The 21,381-nt window shown below is 42.4% G+C and overlaps 1 protein-coding gene and 1 pseudogene across 2 annotated transcripts in view; both read right to left on the bottom strand.

The window, feature by feature from the left end:
- The window catches only part of GALNT18 (polypeptide N-acetylgalactosaminyltransferase 18), a 349,313-nt gene that overhangs the window by 77,734 nt on the left and 250,198 nt on the right, over nucleotides 1-21,381 (bottom strand). For both annotated transcript variants that reach the window (XM_059067917.2, XM_067038607.1), the window contains exon 6: nucleotides 19,252-19,366. In XM_059067917.2, coding sequence (XP_058923900.1) covers nucleotides 19,252-19,366 — 115 coding nt within the window. The remainder of the gene's footprint in view (nucleotides 1-19,251; nucleotides 19,367-21,381) is intronic.
- Nucleotides 1,752-3,549, bottom strand: LOC131759183 (60 kDa heat shock protein, mitochondrial pseudogene; annotated as a pseudogene).

Genomic DNA, 21,381 nt, shown 5'->3' with positions numbered 1-21,381 from the left:
AAGCTGGTCCCCAGGACTATGCTTAGTTTATACTTTGCTATATGAAGATGACCCACCGACACATTTAGTGTGTCTTCTTTTTTATGTCTTTAATCAGTGGCTGTTTCTTTCCTCTCTCAGAAGCTTAATCTAATCAGAAACGACCCCTACTCCCCATATGAACGGCTCATTAGCATGTTCCAATCAAATTCAAATTGACTGTCCATACCAGATGCCCCTCCCCCCCACACACACACCAAAAGGGGGACACTGGTCCAAAGGATAAGCCAGGAGGATAAGTCAGGAGGGTCCTTTCTGAAATGCAGGGCAATCAGAATCACTAGAGGAAAGTATAATACAATCTGTCACCTCCCAGCATGGTGGATCCAGATGACAGGTGACCCATGTGTCACTGGGACAGCATAGGTGGGGAAGTTTGGCAGACCCTGGGTGCAAACATTAGAGGAAAAGTTGTGTGTCTGGCCCAAGCATCACACCCACATTCGGCTCAGAGGAACGCTCAAGGTTATCGTTCAGATGATAAAATGAATCTGAGATGCTGAACATTTTCTCACTCAGAAGTATTTGTTCTAAAGAGTTTTCCTCTTAGTCCACTGGAATTCAGATTAAGAAAGCGAGTGTGCTGGGTCTTCACTTAAAGAGATTTGCCCTTTTCATACACATCAAAATGAACTGTCAGCTTGGGTTTCATCTCTGATAGGTACCTACAGCAAACTCACATTAAAAATGGGATTTACAAAAGAGATCAGCATTGCAGTATAGCAGAACTGCAGGGGACCTAACATTACTTTTCATTTCTCACCTGAGGTTCAAAGTCACATGATAATATAGAAGCACAGTAGGAAATGTTTCCAAGACCTCTGCCTCTTGCGAGACAGGAGGACATTGTGGTCAGAGAACAGGGGTTAAACAGTCTTGGTGTCAAATCCTACATTTCCCAATGCTGGATTGGTGACTTCAGACATTTCATCTCACTTTCTAATATTCAGTTTTCTTGTGTGCAATGTGTCACAAAAATGACACATTGCAAAAGTAGTTGTGAGGATCAAATGAGAGAATTTCAACACCTAGCCCAAGTTTAGAGCCCGCTAAGGGTGAGGTATAACTATTATCAGTGGAAGATTCCATTGATGATAAGATTCACCACCGCTGTAATAAGAACTTTTCAGGGCAGGAGGAAACACCACATTCTGCTGAGCTCGAGATTTATATATCCACCTGCCTACATGTCACCTCCACGTGTGTATCTCTCAGGCATCGCAAGCTTACCATGTCCAAAACCAAGTTCTTGATTTCCTTCCCTACCTCCCCAGCTGTCCCTTCATCTTCCCCTCGTCCATCTAATAGCCCACGCCTTAAACCTACATAAATAATTATGTAACTCATCCATAATTATGTCCTGTTCCTTTCTCCCCCTTCACAGCCAGTAATGCATCAGCAAATACAGTCAGTTCTACCTCCTAAATATAGCTTAAATTTAATCACATCTCTCAATATGCACAGACAACATCCTGGTCCAATTATTTTTGTGTGGACAACTCTATCAATAGCCTTCTTTTTTTTTTTTTTTTTTAACCAGGAATGTACAAATGTCCTTATTCAAAAATACAAAATAAATTATCTGTAGGCATGGACAATGACAGCAGTAAACCATTCTATGTTGTCAACTGAAACCAGTAACTGATGGTTATAGTGATTTTCTTAAACATCAGCCAGCCTTTTCTCCAGTCATCTCCTTCAACTGACCTCTCTTAAAGTTATTGGTGAGGAACGCTGCCTTGAGCTTCCTTTCACAGCTCACTAATGATGGTAAAGCACTATTCTAGAAATTAGAACATGCCACCTCCCATATCACCTCCCACTCCACCCATTCCGCCTGTTCCAGGATCCTTCTTTTCTTTAGGAATTTCTGTGACTACGACTTCTGCTGTAGTTAACAGAGAGGCCACTCCAGCAGCATCCAGTAATGCACTTCTTACAACCTTAGTTGGATCAGTGATTCCTTTTTCCACCATATTCACAAAATCTCCAAGCACAGTGTCAGAACCAACTTCTGAAGAACTTTGCAGAATTTTCTCAACTCTCGGTGATCCTTCGACACCTGCATTCTTAGCAATGGTCATTGCAGGAATTTTGAGTGTTTTTAAAATAATTTTTATACTAATTTTTTGATCTTCATTAGCTGGAGTTTTGAATCCAAGGCTGGAAGGCACTGAAGCAGGGCACAGCCCCCTCCCAAAACAATGCCTTCTTCAACAGCAGCTCACGTAGCATTAAGGGCATCTGTAACTCTGTCTTTCTTTTCATTCACGTCAACGTCACTTGTCCCACCAACCTTTAGCACAGCAACACCATCTGAGAGTTTTGCCAGACGTTCATTCAGTTTTTCCTTTTCATATTCACTAGCTTTAATATCTAACTGCTCGATGATTTCCTGGATACGCTTTTCAATTTGAGTTTTGTCACCTTTTCCTTTCAAGAGCATGGCATCATCTTTGGTCACAATGATCTCTCCAACTTTTCCTAAGTCATGAGACTGAACATCTTCAAGATTTAGAGTTAGCCCTTCTTCTCCAAATACTGTACCACCAGTAGCAAGAGCCATGTCTTTAAGCTGGTTCTTTCTGTTGTCACCAAAACCTGGAGCTTTGACTGCTACAACCTGAAGACCAACTTTCAGCCTATTCAGAACAAGTGTACTTAGAGCCTCTCCATCCACATCTTCAGCAATTATGACCAAGGGCTTATGGTTAGCACTGGCAATTTCAAGAGCAGGAACAATGGACTGGACACCAAAATTTTCTTTTCACTCAACAGAACATAGGCATCTTGGAACTCACATTTCGGACCTTTTGATGTATTAATAAAGTATGCAGAGATATACCCTCTATCAAACTTCATGCCTTCAATAATTTCTCCTTCGTCATTCAGTGTTTTTCCATGCCTTACTGCGATAACACCCTTTCTTCCAACCTTTTTCATCGCATCAGAAATGATGTTGCCAATTTCTTTGTCTCCATTTGCAGAAATCACAGTAACCTGGGCTATCTCTTCTAGCGTTGCCACAGGTTTAGACTGCTTCTTAAGTTCAGCAATTAGAGCATCAACAGCTAACATCACACCTCTCCTGATTTCCACTGGATTAGCACCTTTGCTAATCTTCTCGAAGGCTTCCTTGGCGATAGAGCGTGCCAGTGCAGTAGCAGTAGGGGTGCCATACCCAGCCTCTTCGTTTGTGTTATTGGCAACATTCTGAACAAGTTTAGTGCCAATATTTTTATATTTATCTTTTAAGTCAATGGACGTTGCAACTGTCACACCATCTTTTGTCACTTTGGGACTTCCCCAACTCTGTTCAATAATCACTGTCCTTCCCTTTGGCTCCATAGTAACGGCTACAGCATCAGCTAAAAGGTCTACACCTTGAAGCATTAAGGCTCGGGCATCCGCACCAAATTTTTCATCTTTGGCATAAGGCCGAGTGAGATGAGAAGCCAGTGCCCTGGACACTGGCCTCATCTGGGGAAGGACTGCGGGTAATCGAAGCATTTCTGTGGGGCGGCGGCACAGCTTGCGGGCGACGAGTCGGGCCGTCGGCGGCAAGTGAGGGACAGACTGCAGGGCACACACAGCAGTGAGCCCGTGTCCCCTCCGTCCGCCTATCAATAGCCTTCTAACAAGTTTTTTTGCTTGTTTGCAAGTTTGTTGCTGTCCAGTCCATCTTCTAAAATTATAAATCAGATCATGTCCCTTCTCTACTTTAATTCAATTCAACCATTATTTATTTAGTATTTCCTTCCTTTGTGCTGGGGGCTGTAATATGTGCTGGGGGCTGTAATATGAGACGGGAATTTTGTCACTGAACAAAACCTACAAAGCCCATGACTTCTGGAAACTTACATTCTGTGTTTTGCATTGTGTCCCTCCGACCCCGAAAATTCATATGTTGAAGCCTTATCACTAGCCCCCCACCATGTGACTGTACTGGAGATAGAGCCTTTAAGGATGTGATGAAGGTCAAATAAGGTTGTATGGGCTGAATCCCGACCAGACACAACTGGTGTCCTTATAAGAAGAGGAAGGGACCGTAGAGCTCTCTCTCCACCATGTAGAGCACAGCAGGATGGTGGCTGTCTGGAAGCCAGGAAGAGAGCTCTCACCAGAATCTGTCCATGCTGGTTCCCTGATCTCAGACTTTCAGCCTTCAGAACTGTGAGAAAATAAACTTCTGTTGTTTAAGCCATCCAGTCTATGGTATTTTGTTATGGCAGCCGGAATTGACTAATACAGCACTCAATACAATTTGTAACTATACATCTATTCTTTGTTCCCTTTTATCAGCTGTCTGTCCCATTATACCATCAGCTCCAAGAGGGAAGGGGCTGTGTTTACTTTTTAAACATTATATGCCAAATATTAAGCATGTAATTTTAAGCATTACATGCTCAATGTTAAACATTGTATGCCCGATGTCACCTATGGCAGGCGCCTACCAAGTAACGTCAAATGAATGAAATTGCATTAAATGTACATATAAAATTATAAATTAAGTGATCATATGTCCTGGTTTGCCCATGACAACATTGGTTCATGCCTGCCGGTCCAGTGTAACAGTTAGTGGTATCCACTTTTACTCTCAAAAGTGTTCTGATTTGGATAATAAATTGTAATTTATTTATATATTTATTATTTATCTATATATGCCAAATTTACCAGGCACAACCTGATTTTAGAAATACTGAAACCCAAGATAAGCATCTGCCTTGACATCATAGTATGACTAATATTTTCTCTCCCCTACGCCATGACTTATTTATAGGACTAGCAATTCTAAGGCAGTGAAAATGACACACGCCACCAAGACCCCCACTCACTGATGAGCAGCACTTGAAGTAGGCATAACGAATAAAGCCAGACACATTGCATTGGGTGTGGCCAGCACTAAGCAAGGAAAGAGGTCCCGTTCCTTAGACTATCCAAAACTAGAGAGAGAGCCCAGACACAGAGAGCGACAGGACCTCGGGGAGTAAATGTTTCCTGGGGGTGTTACTGGGCATAACTCTCTATCTTCAGGGCTGACTTTATGTGCAGGTAAGCCTGCTTGATGGAAAAACTTGTGTGTAGGGATAATTTCTGTAAACCGTCATTGGTAAGCACTGGGAAATTTTACTCATCAGGATCTTGCCCCTTGCCTCGCTTTACAAAGTGAAGAGCATTTGCAATGGGAGTAGATGTCTCTTAATTCCCCTTCTGCAATTTCAGATGTGTGAGTATGAGGATTTTTCAAAAGAAAACCACAACGCTGTTTGGATGGTGATCATGCTGATACAGATGCTGATGCTGAAGAGGAGGGGGAGGAGGAAGAAGAGGAGGAAGAGAGGAGGAGGGGGAGGAGAGGGAGAGGAAGGGGAGGAGAGGGAGAGGAAGGAGAGGAGGAAGGGGAGGAGGAAGGGGAGGAGGAGGGAGAGGAGGAGGGGCAGGAGAGGGAGAGGAAGGGGAGGAGGAGGAGGAAGAGGAGGGGGAGGAGGAGGGAGAGAAGGAGGAGAGGAGGAGGGGGAGGAGAGGGAGAGGAAGGGGAGGAGGAAGGGGAGGAGGAAGGAGAGGAGGAGGGAGAGGAGGACGGGGAGGAGAGGGAGAGGAAGGGGAGGAGGAGGAGGAAGAGGAGGGGGAGGAGGAGGGAGAGAAGGAGGAGAGGAGGAGGGGGAGGAGAGGGAGAGAAAGAGGAGGAGAAAGAGGAGGTGAGGAGGGAAGGAAGGGGGGGCAGTCCCTGCTCAATTTCTATCAGTCATTTTGAGGACCTAATTCTGGCCTTGCCTGGTGGGTCCCTTCCTGGAAAATTGGAAATACGATGTAATGGTGGCAAAGAAGTTACCTTCGAAGGGCACAATACAAAGCAGCAGGCAGACTCAATTAAAGAAAGACAAAATACAAAACAAAAAAAGAATAAGAAAAGGAGTGAGAAACTGACTCTCTGCAACTTTTAACTTCCATCGCTGGCTCCCAGGTTTTCTACGCTTTTGCTCTTGCTTTTTTCCCCAAGTCAGGAAATTATACATTGAGACATTACTGTTATCTAATCCACAGCCTATAATCAAATTTCATTAATGGTCCCAATAATGGCCTTTATAGCTATTTTCCACCTTGGTCCCAACTTTTTAACAAGGTAAAATTTTCTTCAGCTTGGCTCTCAAACCCCTTTATCAATTGTTACCTCTTCTGTGCAGCTTATTAATCTTACTTTGCAATGGCTCTCTCATTGAATACCATTAAAGAAACAAAAGTGTGAAGACCCTTCCAGAATAAAATTATCCATGGGTCCTCTTCCTTCTCCTCCCCACCATTTCTAGGTAACTGCTTCATTATGTACTTTTAAAATTGCTTTGTTCTTTAGGGATTAATTTTGTACTTATCTTTACTAACCGTAAAACTTTTACAACGTACTGTTAAGCTGTGTCTGCTTAGCGGCTGCTTTGTAATTGCAGAGTCTCTCTGTGGCTGGTGAGCTAAAGATAATGTGCTATGGCAAAGGGTCTTCCTCTCAATGTTTTCAGATACCTTCTGGCTACCCAGCATGACAGAATGATTGGCCCTGGGCTGCTTGGAGCGCTAAGCTCCCCTCCCATATGGAGATCACAAGCAGAGAAGACCCCGATCCCGGAGGTTTAGGCTTCGTAGGCCCCAGGATGCTCAGATCTCAAGGGCCCCGGGAATTTCAGGCCCCACGGTCCCAGGAGGCCACGCCTAGCGGCACACATTCCGACAGAGCAGGGCTGGCTACAGCTGACCACCTAGAAGGACAATGTCAACCCCTCTCTCAAGGTCAAGTCCATATTTTCCCAGGGCCCTTGTACTTGGCCTGTGCCTGCAAGCAGTTTTCAAGAAATCCCTCTCCCTCCATTCTTGGTCAAATAAAATCTCTAAACTCCTCGCCCCCTCAATCCCTCCTTTGAAATCTGTATTCTTGACCCCAACTGTCCCCTCAAAGGCTTCTTCCACTTGCATCTGGATGCCCTTTCTCCACTCATATTCTCACAGTACAGGGTTTTAGAGGCTTAGGCATCAGACAGAACCGTGTTCAAATCCCAGCTCCACCAAACTCTTTCTATGTGGGACCTGGGCAACTGACTCATCCTCTCTGAGCCTCAGTCTTCTTGTCTGTAAAATGAGGATAATAATTCTAGCCTCTTGTGGTTCTCAGGACAAAATGACATACAGCATAAAACTCACCAGGATGTAAGCTCTAAAAGGGTACAAGGTAGACAATCCTGTTCATCACTGTATGCCCAGCGCTCAGCACAGTGTCTAGTATTAAATAAATAAAAGCACCAAGCACAAAGTAAACAATGAGCAAATGGTAGCTATTATCATTAGTGGTCATCTTACCATGACTAGTGCAATCCTGAAATGCTTCCCATGACATCTGTGACTTTCCACCAACACAGCTCTTCTCTTTCTAGTCAATTCTTCACTGTAACTATGGACACCACCCTGCCACCTGCCCCATTTCCTATGCCCATGCTCAATTCTAAAATCTCTTTCTAGTTCAGACTTTCATCCTCTCTAGGCTCCTCTATCCTCTTAGCTTCAGTGGGGACACAGAGGGCACCTGATCCCTTGTCTCAACTCCAAATCTTCTCTTTACCTTTAGTTCTGGCTTCTTGCTGAAGTCAAGATCCGGGTATTACATTTCTCCCCTAATGCCAAGTGCAGAACACAAGCAGCATAATAAATGTCCACTGTGTAAATAAATAGATGGACGAACAATGAGAGCTTTCTGGTTATTTCCATTGTTATTTCCAATATCAAACTTGCCCCATTTTTCCCCACAAACCACCTCTCTACACCAAAGACCCCTTTCTTAGTCAATGGTACCCCCAAATCTCTCAGCATCTGGGCTTGAAATCTCAACGCCATCTTTGTCAAACTTTAATAACTCATTTATAAGGACCAGGAAAGGCTATGTCTTGACCTCCAATGAGCACTCAGACCACTATTAGCATCTAACACAGCACTAAGGGAACACATGGACAATGCCTTAGCAAAAGTTTTGAGTCACTGGGAAAATGCCCTTAGGAAGAACAAAAGCCCGCAACCTTGAAACCTGTGTCTCCTGTCTTAAAATCCTTGGCCTCAGAAGACGGCATAGATGAATAGTTATTCCACTGTACGGCTTGCAGCCTCCTGTAGGCTTTATTTACCCCATGACAGCAGCTGAAGGACAATGCCACAGCAGATCCCAGTTTACGAAAGAATGATACAAAACAGTGGCAGCCCACGACATGCTCCACCCCGCGCCCCGCCCCCACACAGAAGGACATGTTGCTCTAAGCTCGCGGTTTATTCTGAAATCTAGCTCCAGCTGGCTTGGACCAACCATAACATTTAGAAGCAACAGAGACTAAAAACCAATTTAAGGTGTTTCATTTTCTCTGTCTCCAGGGACGGGGTGGCGGGGGTGGGTCAGAGAATCTGCTTGTAGGCTTTCTATGAGATGTTGCTTCCGGTGGTCTCCTGAGACCTTTCCAGTTGAGCGAGAACGCGGGTGCCCACACCCCTTCTCTTCCTTTTCTCGTCTCTGTCACTGTGCTGGCAGAGACTAGTTGATGTACCTAAAATTGAGGTATCCAGTGTTGTTGTTGTTTTTTTTTTCTTTTGCGGTACGCGGGCCTCTCACCGCTGTGGCCTCTCCCGTTGCGGAGCACAAGCTCCGGAAGCACAGGCTCAGCGGCCATGGCTCACGGGGCCAGCCGCTCCGCGGCATGTGGGATCTTCCCGGACCGGGGCACGAACACGAGTCCCCTGCATCGGCAGGCGGACTCTCAACCACTGCGCCACCAGAGAAGCCCCAGGCTGGTTCTTATCTTGAGTGATTTGGGGAGGCATTTTATCCTATTACTTCCAGCTTCCTAACTTACAAAACGGGGATAACAACACAGACCTCATGGGACTTACATAAAAATTAACGAGATAATATAAACAAAGTGATAGGTCAATAGCATCCAATAAATGGAAGTTCCTCCTCTCATTATTGTTATGATTAATAATATTATCATCATCTTCCAGACTTGTGGCCTAATACCCCTACCAACTGTGGAGTATGTATCTGCTTTACGAAATAATAATCTTCTTTTGTTGCCCAAGAGTTGATGTCACTAAACCAACTCTTAGACATTTCAGACCTAGAAAGGCCAATGTTAGTAACCAAGGAAATGTCTGTCTGGACTCTCCCAGTAATAGGTCATCCACCATAAGTCCACTTTTTCCTTTTACTTAAGTCACCGATGAATATGTTGGACAAGCCAGGATGAGCAAAGAGCCCACCGAAGGCCACCCGCTGGATTGCCAGTGACCACTCTTTTTCTCCATCTGATGGCGCTACCTTGCCTGTCACTGGCCCTCTGTTTTAGCCCCATGTTACAGATCCCCAGTTCCCAGCCTTAGAGTTCAGCGATAGTCATGTTCTTTCTCAGCTGTCACTTTGCACGTGTCACCTCAACTCTCTGGAACACCTGTCCTCCTCTTCCCACCTGAATAACACACCTTCATTGCTTAGGCCCAGCCTAAGTGCTGCCTCCTTTGTGAAGCCTCACCCAGCTCCCAGGGGTAGAGCGGCGGTCACTCCCTCTTGGGTGCTACTGTAATGCACACAGCATCTTTCATTCTTGCCATTTTGATCCTGAGCACTGGGTTATGCCTTACTTAGTGCTTCAATCCAAATTATATTCACAATGATGAATTTTCATCCAGGAAGTATTTTCTGGAATAAATGTCATTAAGGGACTTTAATTCTCTTGGTCAATTTTCTATATAATGTAATTAAAATATATTTCCTTTTATGCTAATTTTCTAATTTTATTTTACTAGACTTATTTTCATGGAGTTAATACTTTTTTGCATTGATTTTACAACTAAGATATGACTTATCTATCAGTAGTTTTTAAATCTACATCTTTTTTACAATTATGGCCTCCATCACAGAGCTTTCTTTTGTGATCATGATTTCAACCAAGTTTAGTTTTCCTGAATCAAATTTTGCAGATGTAAATTATATTACTATTCATTTCTTCAATCAATTTTTTAGCTTTTAAAATTTTTACTGTGTTCATTTTTGTTTGTTGCTTTAGTTCATGTTGATGATATTTACTACTACTCATAATTTAGAAAAAGAATAATAGTTTGCATTAAAAAAATTTTTTTTTTTTTAGAACTCTCACAAGAAATAGTGTCAGCAGTTTCTCTGAGTTGTATACTTACTACAGTCGCCATTGGTAGATCAAAAAACACAGAAGTCCTTAAAGTCACAAAGGAGGAAGGGATCAAAACATCCTGTTTAAGCTCATGACATTTTCTATAATCTGTTAGATTAGTATTGATACTTCGAAGATGGGGAGGTGGTTGTCTCTCCCGCTAGACTGAGGGCCACTCAAAGACAGGGTCTATGTCATTCACCTCCAGTTTCCCAACACCTGGCAAGAATGAATGAATGAATACACACATAAATGAACCCACAAGGAGATCATGAGAAATCTGATCTGATTTCTTACTGAAAGCCACTACACTATGCCTATCTATATAAGGCATAATGGTTTCTGAAGCCACTTTTCCTGGGTTGAAATCTCAGCTTTACCATTTTCTTTTAACATCTTTATTGGAGTATAATTGCTTTACAATGGTGTTAGTTTCTGCTTTATAACAAAGTGAATCAGCTATACATATACATATATCCCCATATCTCCTCCCTCTTGCGTCTCCCTCCCACCCCTCTAGGTGGACATAAAGCACCAAGCTGATCTCCCTGTGCTATGCAACTGCTTCTGACTAGCTATCTATTTTACATTTGGTAGTGTATATATGTCCTACCATTTTCCTAGGGCAAGTTATATCACTTCTCTGTGCTTCAGTATACCCTCCTGGAAGTGGGGGTAATAAAAGATTCTACACATCACAAGGTTGCTGCAAGGATTAAGGGAGTTAATACATGTAAAGCACTTAGGACAGTAGCTCACATATAATTACTGCTACACTACTATTAACTATTAGTATTTCAGTCATAAATCTCATCTCTTTCTAGTAATACCGAGGGGTGGTCATGTTCATGTCCTATTATAGGGAGTTCACGATTCCATTAGGCATCCCTTCCTTTTTATGATTCTAATATTTGTTTCTCATATTGAATTGATAACTACATCCATTACAGCTTCCAACCCACTGTTCATGGCTCTAACCTTCTGAGATATATAGAATAAATTCTCTTACACTTGACTGGCCTTCAAATTTGAAACCTGTTCATTGAGCACATACTAGGTTCCAAGCATCAGTCTGAAAATTAAGTAGCCATAAATCTTGACACTAAGTATTTTAAAGTCTAGATAGGAAGGAAGTGGGAAAGGTGATATTTCTGTCTCTCACAGATCTTCTCTTCCTTTGAATCCAAGATCTCCATGATACACAGTTGGCAAGCCAGAATCCAACTTACAAACTTAGTATAACTTACAAACATTTTTAAGTTTGAACTTACAAACAATATAAAGGCTACATAATTAAAATTGTGTGATATTAGTATATGAATACACTAACAGATTAATGGAACTAGAATAGAAAATCCAGAAACAGACCCAAATATGTATGGCAATTTAGTCTATGATAAAGGTAGTATTGCAAACCAGTGAGGAAAAGATGTAATTTTAAATAGAAGGTGTTAGGATAACTGGATGGCCATATAGAAAAATAAGACATTGGGTCTATTCCTCGTACCATACATCAGGATCAACTCTGAATGAATCAGAGATTAAAATGTAAAAAATACAACCATACAAGTATTAGAAAAAAACATAGGTGAATTTTTCTTTACCCTTGTAGTGGGTAAAAGACTTTGCTGACATTAAAAAAAAAAAAAACTTGCATGGCAAAAAAACACCAAAAGAAAAATCAAAAGACAAGTAACAAAAAACAAGTAACACACTGAGAGAAAATATTTGCAATGTATATGATAGGTAAAGTATTACCATCCCTAATGTGTAAAGAGACTCTAAAAATAAAGATTAACGATCCTGCAGGAAAATGGGCCAAAGATATGAAAAGCTCATGGAAAAAAGAAATGCAAATGGCCTAATCATGTGAAAAGCTGTTCAACCTAGGTCTTAATAAGCGAAATGCAAATTAAAACTACTCTGAAAGCCACTTCTCATCTGTCAGATTGGCAACATCCCAAATATTCCACAACATACTTTGTTGGTTGACTGTGAGGGAACAGGCACCTTCATCATTCCTGGTGGGAAAAATACTACCCCTCTGGAAGGATATTTGATGATGTCTAGCAAAATTACACATGCATTTGCCCTTTGACCTCACAATTTCACTTTTAGGAACCTATTCAAACAATAATCCAGAAAAATATGAAAAACAGTATGCATAAGACAATTCATTGTAGCACTATGCCCTCAACAAGAAACTGGTAGAATAAACCATGGAATGTGCATGCATTGGAATACCATGCAGCTATGAAAAAACAATGAGGAATACCCCTATATACTATTATAAAGTAGTCTTCAGAAAAAAATTTATATAATAAAAAAACAAAATAGTGAAAAGTGTGCATAGCATACTACCATTTATCTAAGAAAGAGGAGATGCAAATATATACATATTCCCTTTTATTTTTTTAAAGTGTAAAGTAAAGCAAAATGTTTATGTTAGAGGTAGCAATGAAACAGGATAAAGAGACAGCAAGACATTAAGTACCTTGTGATAAAAGTACGCGCATACTGCCTATGAAATATTCTTGCTACAAAATCGAACCTACATCTCTAGGTCTAACTAGCAATTTAGAAGAAATATATGGAACAGAAGGACACGTTAGATGACATCAGGGGAATGCAATCAGGAAAATCTAGACTGTGGGAGTCTCCACAGGACAAATAACCTGATCTCTTTAAAAATAAATTACAAGGAGAAAAAAGAGATGGAGAAAGAAATACAGTAGATTAATAGAGACTTGCAAGATATATTAATCAATTGGATCTTGATTCAAGAAACAACTGTAAAACAAAGTAAAAAATGTTATGAGAGAATTGGGGGAAATTTGAACACATTGAATATTTGATGGTATTAAGAAATTCTTTTCAACACTTTTAGGACGGAAATAGTATTGTGATCATGTTTCTTTTAAAAAGTGCTTCTCTACTTTAGATGCATAATGAAAAATTTTTTGATGATATAATGTCTGAGATTTGCTTCAAAATAACTGGAGTTGGGGAGGATTGGGTAGGGACAGAGATTAAAACCAAATTGTCCATGAGTTGATAATGTTGATACTGGGTGATGGATGCAAGGGGATTTATTATACTATTCTCTCTATTTTGGGATATGTTTGAAGTTGTTCATAATAAAGAGGTTTTTTTAAAAAATCTCATTTATGATAAAATATTTGGGATATGGAGTACAATATCCTAGACATTATATTATATGTTTTAGAGGACATTTGTACCTAAATTCTAAAGTTCTAAATTCCCTTCCTATATGAGGGACCACATCATGTGTAATACTTGGGCCCATGGAACCTGAAAGGGTCCCTGACCCCTGGCAGCTAAGCATGGGCCTATAATCTAGGTTTAGCCAATTGTATGCTCTAATGCAGTACTTTGAACTTTGGTGACTGTCACTAAGCCCCAAGCAATGGGACTTGCTTATAGTAAGACTACAATACTCCTTACAAATTAAAGCATGCTTAAAAAAATAAAGCAGACCTACTAGAGAATGGACTTGAGGATGTGGGGAGGGGGAAGGGTAGGCTGTGACAAAGTGAGAGAGTGGCATGGACATATATACACTACCAAATGTAGAATAGATAGCTAGTGGGAAGCAGCCGCATAGCACAGGGAGATCAGCTCGGTGCTTTGTGACCACCGAGAGGGGTGGAATAGGGAGGGTGGGAGGGAGGGAGACGCAAGAGGGAAAAGATATGGGAACATGTGTATATGTATAACTGATTCACTTTGTTGTAAAGCAGAAACTAACACAGCACTGTAAAACCTATATTATTTAATAATATAGGCATGTTAGGGCACTTTATTTACAATCACCCCTCCCAACTTATTTACAATTGTCATCATAGACTGTAGTTTTAATTTGTTTTTATAACCTTGCAATACATTATTTACTATGAATATTTCTTTAGATTTACTCATATATGAGCTAATTATTCTTTTTTTTACCTCAGATTTCCTTCTTGGCTCATTTTCCTTATACCTGAAGTATGTCTTTTAAAATTTATTTTATTGAGGATCTGTTAGTAGCAAACTCAGTTTTTGTGTGTCAGAAAATGGCTTTCTTCTTCCCTATTTTTGAAGGATTTAAAAAATTGAGTATACATATAAAAGTTGATATTTTCTCTCAGCATATTGAAGATATTATTTCATGGTCTTCTGGATTCCATTATTACCATTGGAAAATCCACTGTTACTCTAATTATCATTAAATTTTAGGTAGTCTATCTTTTCTCTCTGACTGCTGTAAGATCTCCTTTGTTTTTGGCTTTCTGTGGTTCCACTATGATATGTCTAAATGTGAATATTTTTGTATTTAACCTGCTTTGGATAGGTTGACTTCCTGAACCTGAGGATTGGTGTCTTTCATCAGTATGGGAACATTTTCAGTCATTATCTATTCAAATACTGCTTTTGTCTAATCCTCTTTCTATCATCTCCATTTGGAATTCTAAGATATTAGACACTCCCTCTCATTTTTACATGTCTCTCAACCTCTTTCTTTCATATTTTTGTCTTTGTCTTCCTGGGGTAATGCTGAATAATTTCTCCAGCTCTATTTTCCAGTTTACTCAATTTTTTTTCCTTTAACAATATCCATCTGGCTGTTTAATCCATCCATTAAGCTTTCAATTCACATTTTTATATTTCTCATGTTTGAAATTCTATTTTTATACTAATATGACTGGTCTTTTTATAGTCCCTTGCTTCTTACTCATAATTTCAATCTCTTTTTATTTATTTAAATATATTATACAACTTATTTGATATCCTACTTCTGATAGATTCAATACTGGCAGACTTTGTAGATCAAATTTGGCTATCTAATGCTTTTGCTGGTGTTTGCTCTTGGTTCTTTCTTTTTCCCTTGTCTGTTTCATGATTAAAAAAAAAAAAAACTGAACTCACATTCCTTGGAACTCTAGCTGTGAGAAGTTTTGTGGCCTGGGTTAAAGGGGTCTTTCCCAGAGAGGATTCATGTATACTTTTGCAGATGCCTAAGAACTTCTAACAACTTTAAGTTAAATTCTCCTCTCGAGATTTTCTGAACCATGAAGTATTTTGATTTTGAATGATAGCTCCAAGGGAGGGGTTCACAGAAGAGAATTTTTCCTTTCTTCCTAGCACAAGATTGAGACAGGCAATTTTCACTCTAATGACAAAAATGTGGGTGGGAGTATTTCTAGCTGATCTTTATACTCAGATAATGGGCCTTTGCAGTTCCAGCTTTATGGGAGGTAAAGCGTAGGGAATATTTTACTAGATTCTTAATGCTGGTCAAGCCTTAGGTTTTGTATCCTGTCCTCTGTATATTCCATGAAACTAGGAAATCATAAACTTCAAATCATCATGTTCTTCAAATATAATGGACTCAGGGTTTTTCTGATTCCTACTTTCACTTAGGTTTTGGTGCCTGTATTGATTTCCTTGGGTTGTTATAACAAAGCACAGCAAACTGGATCACCTAAAACTGCAAAAAATGTATTCTCTTACAGTTCTGAAGTCTAGAAGTCTGAAATCAAATATTTGTAGGCCATGCTCTCCCCAAAGCCTCTAGGGGAGGATCCTTCCTTGCCTCTTCCAGCTTCTGGTAGCCCCAGGCATTCTGTGGCTGTGGCATCATAACTCCAATCTCTGTCTCCATCTTCACATGATTATCTTCCCTCTGCGTCTCTCTATGCCCAGATTTTCCTTCTCTTATAAGGACACTAGTTATATTGGATTAGGGCCCACCCTAATGCAGTATGACCTCATCTTAACCTGATTATATCTGCAAAGATCCTATTTCCAAATAAGATCATATTCACAGGTACAGGGGGTTAGAATTTCAACATATTTTAAAGGGGACTCAATTGAACAGATAACAGTTTCTAACAACTTCTTAATTCCTTGCCAGCTCTTGAATACTTTCTTATATATTCTAGTATTTTACAGCCATCATCTGTATAATCTGTCTCCTATTCAATGTCAGCTCTTACTTCTCATGCTTTTCATTCTGCTTGACCATAGCAGTTCTTCTTTTTCCCACTGAGTTGTGGACTTATAAACTGGGGGGAATAACAGGCTTATTAGAATTGAGTGCAAAATAAGAATAAGGCTTTAAATGAGGACTCAGTAGACACAACTGTGAGTAAAGTAAAAGAAAATTACTGCATGGACATTGTAATACTCTTTTGGGAATGCTCAAAGGACTTTTATCCCTACGTCACTGTGGTATATCTAGCTAGCTAGACTTTTGAATCATGAAGATCTGGGGTTGAATCTTTTCTCTACCTCTTATAAGTCATATGACCTTGAGAACATATTATATAAGCTCTTTATTTCACAATTTTTTCATCTGAAAAAGGAGTATTATGATAACAGCTACTTTTTAGGGTGTTTGGTAGATGGATTATATAAGTAAAGTGCCAGAGCAGGTAATGAATAATTGTGCAAACAGCTCTATTTCTGCGTTCCAAATGGGTAAGGACTTTGAATAAGTTGCCTCTGAATAAATGAGGGGAGGAAAGCAATGTCTCTCATTTTTACATATAATCCTGGGTAGTAATTGAAGGGAGATCCTAGATGGAGAAAGTGAGGCACTGAGATGTGAACTCATAAACATGAAAGAAAAACACTAATAACCATACAAAATGTGAACATCTGTTTTGAAGATGGCTGGAGGTTCTGTATCCCTTTAGCGGGGACCTGGAATTGAAATTCAAATTAACTAGCCCCTCCACCTGTCCTCAGCTCTGGCAGCCAACAAGTTGTTGGGTCCCTGCTTTAAAAGCCACCTTTCCTTCAACTCCATGATACTTCACCTCTGTCAAATGGAAGGGAAGAGACAGAGAAAAAAAAAGCCAGGCAACATTTTATACTGTATTTTACACCCCAAGCATCAAACCCCAAAATTTTAAACAAGTATTTGAAAGCTTCACCCAGGCCCACACTCCAGAGCAGCTTTATAATCTAGGCAAGGAAAAGCCAGGAGTCTCCCACCACTCCGTGATTGACTCACATACGTGCTGGAAGCACAGTTCACAAATCTAATTCCTTTCTCCATTCCTGGACATTTTTACCCAGAGAACATAAGTGACTGGAGGCGGTACTGCCCGTTCAGCCAATTCCCAGCACCAGCTCCTAGTAAAAAATATTATGTTTGGGGGCAAGCATTTATCCAGGAACGTGCGGAAATGAGATGGTGAGGACGCAAATGGTGAATAAATGACCAGTGTAGGGAGAGCAGAGAAGTGAGGGTGATTATGCAGGCTCTGTCCTCTATGAATATATTAGCTCTCCAATAAGCCCATGCATCTTGACTGTCTCCAAAGAGATTTCTCTGGGTTTCAGTGAATACAGGTATCTGGAAGTGTTTCCTAAGCTCAGCTTCAGGCAAGCTGCTCCTGCTGCCGGACTTCAAAGCCCTAGTATTAAGTGTGGGTGACAAGTCAGGCCCACACTGCCTGCCAGGCTATTGGAGGTATTGTGAGATGCTCATTGGAGGTGCCCAGTCTCCCCTCAGGGCAGGGCAAGGACTGTCCAGGGCCAGCTGACCGCCCAGTGGATTGGAGATAGGAGGTAAGGAGGGTGTACTCAAGCTGGAGTCCTGGAGAGGACACCAAAGATGAGGAACAAGAGATGCCAGATACAGACACTAAGGCCAAAGGGGCAAGAATGGGGTCACTAGTGGGAACCAGGCAGATACTGGGTGGATTGCATGGAGGGCAGGCAGCGAGGGGGAACATCTCAGATGATTGCCATGAACACCAGCAGGTACAAGGGCTGGCCAGGGCCTGGCGAGCCTGTAGCACATGGTGTACCAGGCTGCTTAAAGAGCCCTGTGGAGAGGACAGTGGGGGCCATTGTGAGGACAGGCACAGCTTGCATGTTGGTGTTTTCATGAGGCTAGGACCACAGCCTAGACAGAGGGGTGGGCTTCCCTGTAGTGGACGAGGTCCTTCCTTGTACCCATGATCACATTTCTGTCACCTGCCAAGGGACCTAATGTGTCCCTCCGTCATGGGGATGGGGTTCATTTTGGAGTTATCTTTTCATGGGCCCAGGGAAAGGGGCCAGAGCCTTGGGAATGTTCCTATAGGATGAGAAATTAAATTGTACCTGGTGTGGATTCACACCACACGTTGATAACTGCAAAGGGCCCTGTACCTTGGGGCAGGATGGCGATATCTCTGGAAAGTGGTGTGAGGCATGTACGGGCCTGGGGCTCTGACCAACACGTGATGGGTCAGAAACCCACATGAGGTGAGCCTGGCTGCGTTTCGCTGTTTATCCCCCGTGAGTTTATTTCTCTGTAACCCTCTCTTGACAAAGTTTTTAGGAAGGTTCTGTTGGCCAGTGTGGAGGGGATGGAGAATAACAGAGTGAGAAATCCCAAAGGGAGGTGACAGTATAAGGAAGTGACGCTGAGGGTCCCTCCTGTTCAGCAGCCCCTTCCTGGAACACCCCTCTGCTCATCCCTGAGAACTCTGTGTTTGATTTTAGCCAAGATGTCACCCTCGATTTGGGAGCTCAACTGTCCCAGGTCCCCACCCCAGCCAAAGTAGTTTCTGATGTTCTTTTTTTTTTTTTTTTTTTTGTGGTACGCGGGCCTCTCCCTGTTGTGGCCTCTCCCATCGCGGAGCACAGGCTCCGGACGCGCAGGCTCAGCGGCCATGGCTCACGGGCCCAGCCGCTCCGCGGCATGTGGGATCTTCCCGGATTGGGGCACGAACCCGTGTCCCCTGCATCGGCAGGTGGATTCTCAACCACTGCGCCACCAGGGAAGCCCCTGATGTTCTTTTCTTCCTGAAAATTCTATGGGTCCCAACCTGTGTCTCTATCCCATCCCCACCAGCCCTGATCACATACACATGGACCAGGGTTAGGGACTGGACGTCCAGAATCAGTCCACCACCCTCAACCCTGAGCCCCATTTCTCCACTCCTGGACTCATTCACCCTCTGGGGAGCTGAGCCAAGCCCTGCGGGTGAGAAGCACTGCTCACCCTGATCCCGAGCTCGACGTTCTCGCCTCCGTAGACCTCCATGCCTTCATCCAGTAAGCCGATCTCCTGGAAGTATTGCCGGTCCACAATGAAGCAGCCAATGAGGGCAGGGCTCCTGCAGGGCATGGGGAGATGGCCAGTGGTTAGCAGAGGGGCTGTCTCATGGAGGCCGCCAGAGCAGTAAGAGCAGTGCTGCCTTCCTGCCAGGAGGATCTGGTCCTCTCCCTTCGTTTGCTGCCAGAACTGGTGTGGGCCTTGCTCTCCGAGTGGCCCTCCTGGGTCCACCCTCACCAGCTATCCCAGGGAGGTTGTTTCAGCAGGGCTGTGGGAGACAGCTTGTGTCCTTGGACCAGCCATCATTTCTGGGGGTGCTTGCATGTATGTTAGCCCAGAGAAGTAGTACTCAGCTTACCAGTCTAGACTGCATGACTGTATCTCTGGCTGCCCTGACCTCTGCACTCTGAACTGCATAGCCAGTTTTTGTTTCTACCCAGGCACCCACACCAACTTTCCCACCCTTCACCTTGGTCCCTTTAGAGAGATGAGTTGGGGCCTTGGATAGCATGGTAAATCATTTGGATTTTATCTGTAGGTAAATGAGTGTCAAAGAAGAATTTTAAGCAGACAGTGGTATAAGCACATCTGTGTTTGGGAAAAGAATACTCAGGCAGCTGTGGGGTGATTAATTGGAGGAGATTGGGTAGAAATCGAGGAATCCAGTTGGGAAGCTTTTTGCTCTATCCAGATGGGCAATGAGGAAGACCTGGACCAGAGCACCAGGACCAGAGACAGAGATTATTTAAAGACATATTTTGAGGTAAAAGCAGCAGAACTTTGAAACAGATGAACTATGAAGATGAGAGAGGGGGAGGAATCTGGATGCCAGCTGGCATTCTGCTTGGGTAATGGTGGAGTGGGGACCATCCATCAATAGGGGGGGATAGAGGAGAAGCTGTTTTCAGAAGGAAGAGGGAGTCCATGCTGGGAAAATTGATCTTAAAGTGACTGTGGGTCATTAGGGGGAGATATCTAACAGGCAGGGCCTAGCTAGCTGGTCTGGGTTGGAATTCAGCAGGGGTCTTAGGCTGGAGCTACACGTCAACAGCTTGTGGGTCCAGAAGCTGGAAGGCCTTTTTTTAGCAAGTGTAAGCACGGGATTCATGGCTGTGTACAGACACCCAATGCAGAATGTCACGAGGAGAGATTCACATTAAGTGAATCAGCACGAGCACATGTGGGCTGCTTCTCTGCTGAGGGCATCATCTTACACAAATTACTTAGAATTGTTCCACTGCACACTGCTACCGCTTCGAGCCCCTGCGCAGCATTTTATCAGCTGGTGGCTGAGAAATTGGAGGGGAAGAGAAAGAAAAGGAGAAATGAAGAATCCTTAGTGATGAGAAAACTGTCACTCAAATGCAAATAGACCCATCTTTGAAATTGTAATCTCATCAAGGTGAAGAAACAGCTATTTTGCAGGCCATTTCTTTGGAGAATGCTGATGCAGGAGGCTGCTTGGGCAGAGACTGGTGCCTTGGGGTCCCTGCCCCTCCTGCTTTCAAATAACAGCCTTTAATTCTGAATGGCCTCAGCTTCCACAGACCGCAGGCACCCAGGACAGTCAAGCCACCGCTCCTTTAGGCTGAGTTCCTACTCTGGTGTGCGGGACGTGTGACCTGGCTTTAGAGGTGAGTGCTAGGGGAAAGGCCTCCCATTCTGCCTGTGCATCTCTGAAAGAAGTTCCCTAGACTCTCTGAGCCTCTGATTCCAGATCTATGAAACAGAATCAACTATAACCTCACAAGGGTAAAATTAAATAATGTAGAGCACTTGAAAACCTCTGGGACATAATTGGTACTCAAAAGATCATTTTAAAAGATGCACTTGCACATTGAAGAAGCCCAGAGAACCCCCCCTCTAAATGCATGGTGGTTTTAAAACATCAGACCTGCAGAGTGGACCTCTCAGCCTTTTCCTCGATTTTACTGAAATGTGTTTTATTTTGTTTTGTTTCTTTTAACATCTTTATTGGAGTATAATTGCTTTACAATGGTGTGTTAGCTTCTGCTTTATAACAAAGTGAATCAGTTATACATATACATATATCCCCATATCTCAAATGTTGAGCAG

Source organism: Kogia breviceps, chromosome 7 (genome assembly GCF_026419965.1).
Source record: "Kogia breviceps isolate mKogBre1 chromosome 7, mKogBre1 haplotype 1, whole genome shotgun sequence".
NCBI lineage: Eukaryota > Metazoa > Chordata > Mammalia > Artiodactyla > Physeteridae > Kogia > Kogia breviceps.
The sequence above is the reverse complement of the archived record's forward strand: the minus strand, read 5'-3'. Positions and strand labels throughout refer to the sequence as shown.